The 7,207-nt window shown below is 39.9% G+C and overlaps 1 protein-coding gene across 2 annotated transcripts in view; it reads left to right on the top strand.

The window, feature by feature from the left end:
• Nucleotides 1-6,980, top strand: part of USP38 (ubiquitin specific peptidase 38) — a 30,090-nt gene extending 23,110 nt beyond the window's left edge. The window contains exons 9-10 of one of the 2 annotated variants that reach the window (XM_075288094.1): nt 2,367-3,708; nt 5,986-6,980. In XM_075288094.1, coding sequence (XP_075144195.1) covers nt 2,367-3,708; nt 5,986-6,147 — 1,504 coding nt within the window. In that variant the 3' untranslated portion in view covers nt 6,148-6,980. The remainder of the gene's footprint in view (nt 1-2,366; nt 3,709-5,985) is intronic. The other variant, XM_075288086.1, reaches the window with a different exon arrangement.
• Nucleotides 6,981-7,207: the final 227 nt, after the last annotated feature.

Below are 7,207 nucleotides of genomic sequence, written 5' to 3' on the forward strand. Positions count from 1 at the left end.
CATTTTTGTAAACTCACAAATGAGCTCTTTGGTGCAATGAGAGCATTGCTGCTTACCTTTCGGAGCAATGACAGAGGATTGATGTTGCATCGATGGATCGGCAGCGGAGACTCTAACAAGGGGAAAACAGTTTAGGTTCATTCAAGTGTCCTTACCCGACTATGTTTTCCCCTTGTTAATTGGTACCTCAGTTGATTCATGTGACTCTAACCTTACCTGGGTTTATATGCTGGGTTCTGGTCATAGACTTGCTTTAAGGAAAATAAGTTTTTTGGGGGGTTTTTTAAACAGGATTTTAAAAATGTGAGCAGGTACTATAATGCACAAGCAGTAGGCTTTTTTTTTTGTTTTAAAATCCTTATGACCTTTTCTGTCTAACTTGAGACATCATAGCAGTCTCCCCCGTGACTACATCCAGTTAGTCATCCTAGTGTACCCAAACCTTTGTACTTCTGTAGTTTGGTATGCACAAGCTTCCTTTTGGTTATGTCCTTATTTTTTATATAGCAAAAAATATTCTACAGTTCTTCTATACAGTCCACTGACAATGGTCCTTGTACCCATTGGGCCTCAAATACTAATTTCTCAAGAATGTGTACACTCTCAAAGCAGCAGTAGTAGGAGAAGGAGGAGGAGGCCTGTAAGCCAAGTACAGGCTGTTATAAACTGCTGCCAATAGTCTTCAGCAGTGGGAGATGAGCAGCCTCAGGAATTTTTACATCCAGCATCTTCCCAGTATTGTCATATAACTCTGTTGTCTACTGTCTTCTGATATTTTCATTTACACACACACACTCTCACTGTGCAAATGAGAATATAAATTAAAAAAAAATTATATACCGTATTTTTCGGACTATAAGACGCACCTAGGTTTTAGAGGAGGAAAATAGGGGAAAAAAATTTTGAAGCAAAAAATGGTAAAATATTTAATATATGGGAGTTGTAGTTTTGCAACAGCTATAAGGCCACATTGACAGGTGACCCTGCAGCTGTACGGGGACGCATAGAGTGTTTTTTTTTTTTGCGGGGCCAGATGTATTTTTTAGTTATACCATTTTGGGGAATATCTATTGCTTAGATCACCTTGTATTGAAAAAAAAACCCGGCGGTTTATGACATATGATTTTCTAAGGAGTGATTTAGAACTTTTATTTCATATTTTTATTATATATTTTTAAAGCTTTTTTTTTTTTTTTTTTTACTATTTTATTTCCCCCCCGGGGGCTTGAACCTGCGGTCACTTGATTGCAAGTCCCATAGACGGCAATACAACTGTATTGCCGTCTATGGGACATTCTGTCTATTAGTATTACGGCTGGTCATAGACCCAGCCGCAATACTAATATAGCAGTGACAGGCCTGGGAGCCTCATTAGGCTCCCGGCTGTCACCCGAACAGGTCGGCTCTTGCGATATCGCCGCGCAGGAGCCGGCCTGCAACTTCACAGGTACGGGGCCACCGATACTGACCCGGCATCTGCTGTACTAGAGAGGCGGATGCCGGCGAGAGATAAACGCCATCACAGGTGCCGGGGCCTGAGACATCGCTGCGCTCCTCTGCCCTGCATGAAGCCAGCGGCGGGGGGACTGAGGAGAGGAATAGCATCACCCCTGCCGCTGCTGGCTTCATGCAGGGCAGAGGAGCACAGCGATGTCTCAGGCCCCGGCACCTGCATCTATCCCTTGCCGGCATCCGCCTCTCTATTACAGCGGGTGCCAGGCGCCACATTCGGACTGTAAGATGCACCCTTCTTTTCCCCCCCAAATTTGGGGGGAAAAAAGTGCGTCTTATAGTCCGAAAAATACGGTGTATGTGTGTGTATATATATATGTATATATATATATATATATATATATATATATATATATATATATATATATATAATATTTAAGGTGTGTGTGTTTAAAACCCCTGTATAAACTAAATTAGCTGTGGTTGAGAGGATCTTTGGTTCACTTAGGATAGTTTGACCCTATTCTATTGATGAACATAAAAATTCTTCTGTTCCTTAAAGAAGACCTTTCACCTTCTGGGGCACATGCGGTTTTATATATTGCTAGAATGCATGCCGGGAGTTGTAGTTATACAACAGTTGGAGTGCCGAAGGTTGCCTACCCCGCTTGTAAACAGTGAAGAGTTAATGGAACTCACACATACGCCATTAAAATTGAACAGGCCTACATATTTATTTGCATCATTTCTTCTCTTTGGCAAAAAAAAAAAAAAATAATAATTATACTCAAAAACAATTGGAGTATTTCTATTCTGCAGGAATGTAGTGCATCCTGTTTTGGATGAGGTTCCTCTTGTATCACGGTTTATTTTTCTCTGCACTCTTGTAATGGATTGTCTTTTTCCTTTGTTAGATTACATGAGGAGGAGAAAACTCTCAAAGCCCTATCTGCAAGGAGTCCAGATTCTATGATCACTGATGGTAACGTGCAGCCATCTTCACCCTCGGGTGCAGATATGTTTCCCCGTCCACAGAACACAAGTTGGAGAAGTGGTGATAAGACTCTAATTGAAAGAATGTTTGGAGGAAAGCTCCAAACAAATATTTGCTGCCTGAACTGCAGGAGTACTTCTCAGAAGATAGAAGCCTTCACAGATCTTTCTTTAGCTTTTTGTCCTACAGCAACTGACAAACCTGCACAGAACATGATCTGCTCCCCCATAGAAAAAGATGAAGATTGTATAGAGATTGATGTTGCTCCTGAAACAGAACCTCAGAGCGTGAATCTTCCTTTAGCTGAAGTGGTCGACAAAGACTCCACCAAGCTGAAATCTTCCCTGACGGAAATTCAGGCCAATAGCTCCTGTGTATTGGACTCCCCCACATGTGAAAGTACAGTAGAATGTGCTAATGACTCTTGTAGAAACAGCGGGCGAGAGAAACCCCTGTCTGTAACAGACTTGTTAAACTATTTCTTAGCTCCTGAGATCCTTGATGGAGAAAATCGTTACCATTGTGAAAAATGTTCTTCCCTCCAGAATGCCGAAAAGACTATGCAAATCCTGGAAGAACCAGAGTACCTCATATTAACTCTGTTAAGATTTTCATATGACCCAAAATGTCACGTGAGGCGTAAAATTCTGGATAATGTGTCCATTCCACTGGTACTTGAGCTGCCAGTAGAAAGAACTACCTCATTGGCACCTTCTGGAGATTGGAATCGAGATGTTGACATTCCTGATGTCGGAGAAAACTTGGCCAAAAAGCTGAAACCTTCTGGCACTGAAGATATGAACTGCACGCAACTTATACCTTATGTGTTAAGTTCCATTGTAGTTCATTCTGGCACCTCCTCAGAAAGTGGCCATTATTACTCATACGCCAGGAATATCACAAATTCGGCAAGATGTATTCAACCAGAGAAAACCACATTGACTTCTCATCAAAGTCAGATAGTGGGCAAGGAAGCCTGCAACTCTGTTGTTGGGAACGATAAACCGTGCAATGATATGTTGAAAGAATGGTTTCTGTTTAATGACAGCAGAGTGACTTTTACATCATTTCAGTCTGTATTAAATATCACCAGTCGATTTCCAAAGGACACAGCTTATGTGCTGATATATAGAAAGCACAACTCTGGTGATATAGAGAGTGTGCAGTCTAATTCTGCACATGGCCTATGGGTCAATGGAGAGCCCCCACTTCAGAAGGAGCTCATGGATGCAATTACCAAGGATAATAAGCTCTATTTGCAGGTATGGGCTGACCAATACCCTGTAGATTTCAGAAACTGATACATAACATTTGTCTAAAAGAAAAATTGAATGTTTTTTGTTACTACTTTTTGCGTAGTTCCTAGAAGGTTAACCTAATAAATTCTTCTGACGTGTTGCATGCCCTGCTGTGTTACTCATAGCATACAGAGCACATCCATTTTATTCTGCTGGCTACCAGACACAACAAAGTAGGCTAACATATAACTGCTCACCCCCAGTGCACCATCTGCCTAATTTGCATAAGACTTCAAATCCTACAGAAATGACATGGATAACCAGAAAATTATGATGTTTATCGCTGTAATGTGCTTTGTAACATGGTGGTGAAAGTTGAATATGTTGGGGGAGGTGATGGACTCCCTTTAAGGGTAACAGGTGATTTCTACTGCCCTTACTGAGATCAGAATATGACAGAAGGAGAGAAGCTGTGATATATAGGTGATGTGATTTGAAGAAGATTTCTTAGCAAAAATCAGAGGAATAACTTTTATTCTTCTTGTATAAAAACGGTTACATAGCAGCCACTGAGAGTTTTTATTTTAACTAAGTTTTAACAAATTATTATTATTATGACGATACATCTGTAATCCACTCTCGGTGGCTGCTATGTAACCGTTTTAATACTAGAAGAATAAAAGTTATATTTTAATTGCATCACCTGGCTGACGCCGGATTTCTTCGCTATCCTTGTATTCAGCTGGTTGGAGTCTCTATTGCGTCCGTGCCTCCCAGGGAGATGGTCAGGATATCAGGGTGAGCTGGACATTACTTAACTTTTTCAATCAGTGTTTGCAAATGCCCGCATAGCTTTTTTGAAAATAAAAAAAACTTGCAAAAAATACTTAGGGAAATTTCTGGTCTGTGGGGCCAACCGCTGAGACACCCACTGATTTGAAAAGGTGTTCCCACCCCCCCCCACCCCCATTCAATGGGTGCACACACGTGGCTATCTCTGGCGCTACTTTTTGAAGTGAAATGATTGGGGTTGTGAATTCTACATCCACTGCTACATTCACAATGGGGGCGTATCCCTCTCGGTCTCTGGATCGCCGAGTGTCTTGGTGGTTGGACCTCACCAGTCACAATTTATCCTCTATCCTGTGAGCAAGGAATAAATACATTTTGTGACTTGACTAAGGGCTCATTCACATGTGCGCCTGAGGCCTCCATTATACAGGTTTCCTGGCAGGAAACAGAAACCTGCAGGCATTTTTCAAACCCATTCATTCATTTGAATGGGTTTGAAAAGTGTCCGGCCATGAGCGCTGGTGAGCGTTTTATGCTCTCCGCGGCGAAAGTTTTTTTTTTTAAAAAAAAACCGGACACAGTTTCGCCGCGGAGAGCATAAAATGCTCACCCAGCGTTCACGGTCTGACAGGTTTCCGTCTTCTGCCGGCAAAAGATGAAAACCTGAGTACGGAGACCGAATGTAAGAGTTTGTTCACTGCTGCATAGACCAATGGGTGCCATTTCACCCATTTTATTTTTCACATGTAGTGCTCTTTTATGGACCATTGTAACTTGAAATGAGACCAGCATATACAGTGCTTGGCTATAGCACTAGTAAAAATCTCTTTATTAGTGAAGTGCATGCACAAGCTAGCACCTGTACAGTACAGTATTCTGGAGATGTGCTGTACTTCTATATACCTGTGCCTGGATGAGCTACTCCTTTTGGACATGAGGTGAGAGCGTCTCCATGTTATTTTTTTGGGGTGCTCTATGTATACTTTTCAGGACACTGTAAAGACTCCTATCGCCATGTTATTGATTTACACAGACTTTTTATCTGTAAAAAATCTGTAAAAATTAGTATATTTGTATAATGAAAAGTTGTACAATTTTCCAATATACTATGTGTATTAATTCCTCACGGTTTTCTAGATCTCTGCTTGCCATCTAAGATTCTGCTTACTTCCTGTTGATAAAAATCAGTCCATGGTCATGTGATGAGTACACAGCTCGTTATAGTCACAGCACAGTAATCAGACATCTGCCTGGTAATGAGCTGTGCACCTGTGTGCTCATCACATGACCATGGACTGATTTTATTTTATTTTTTTTAAACCCTGAATGACAGCAAGCAGAAATCTAGAAAAAGGCAAGGAATTGATACAGAAAGTATATTGGAAAATTGTACAACTTTTCATGATCCAAACAGTAACATGGCCGACCCCTTTAATATTCTAACTGTATTTATATATAATTATGGTGTATATAATTATTGTAAATATGTTTTGTTTTTTGCCTTTTTAGGAGCAAGAACTGAATGCACGCACACGGGCTCTACAAGCAGCATCTGCTTCCTGCTCTTTTCGACCAAATGGTTTTGATGACAATGACCCGCCGGGGAGCTGCGGTCCTACTGGAGGCGGTGGAGAAGGAGGGTTCAGCACCATTGGCAGACTTGTCTTTTGAGAGAAGACACAAATGTCTGTGTATTGTCCTATATGCACTGATGACAAAACCACACTGGCCGATGAGACTGTGTAGCCCAATCTCTTACTGTGACATAAACCAATCCAATGATTTGCCGGGCAGCTTCCTGTTTCTATTTACAAGACTTGTGTACACTTGAATGGATATGCATCGGTGGGTTCCTCTTTAAGAAAAGAAAAGCTGCCTATATATACAGTTCTTCTATAAATACAGTTGTACGAGTGTGAAGATGTGTAAAACTGGGAGTTTGTTTTTTTTTCCACTTCTCATTGTTTTGTGTTTCGTTTTCTGAAATAGTGAAAGTTTTATGGTGCATCCTAAGCCGAAAGCAATAATGGTTTGCATTTTGATCCAGTTCAGGGTATTTTCCACTAAAATATCATAAAGCATCAGAAAGATTATGTATATATACATATACATATATATATATATATATATATATATATATATATATATATATATATATATATATATCTGTGAAATCACTTTTTATGAAAAAGCATGATCTTCTACAAAGGTTTTTTTTTTTCTTTTTTTTTTTTTTAATCTAGAAAACAAAAAATGCTAACTTTATAGTATTTCTAAATTGTTTTGAGAGTTTTTAAAAATTCTACTTCAGGGAGTACATCTGCTGTGTAAATGAGGGAAAGTTCTGTATGTGCCTTGCAGTACTGTAAATCAAAATGAGATTCCTTCGGATTGTCTTGTGTGATAAGTATTCTATATTGTTAATATTACGAATTGCGGCTTAAAGTTACTTTATTGCTGGAGTAAAACAGTGGTTACATAAATGTTCTTATGATCTTGCTGTTATTCATTTACATTTTAATTATTTAGATTGTATATTTATCACTATATCAGAAAGCCAGCAATGGGAATACCTGATTATAAAAAATGGCTGCCACTACAAACCGTGCTCTGTCTACTGGTTGGATTGTGATGTCTTTCTGCACAATCCCATTCACTTTAGTAAAGCTGCGCTGCAGTACCAGACACATCATTGATCTGGTGCTATTTTTAGGCACACTTACAGGGGTGT

Source organism: Leptodactylus fuscus, chromosome 1 (assembly GCF_031893055.1).
Source record: "Leptodactylus fuscus isolate aLepFus1 chromosome 1, aLepFus1.hap2, whole genome shotgun sequence".
In the NCBI taxonomy this organism is placed as follows: Eukaryota; Metazoa; Chordata; class Amphibia; order Anura; family Leptodactylidae; genus Leptodactylus; species Leptodactylus fuscus.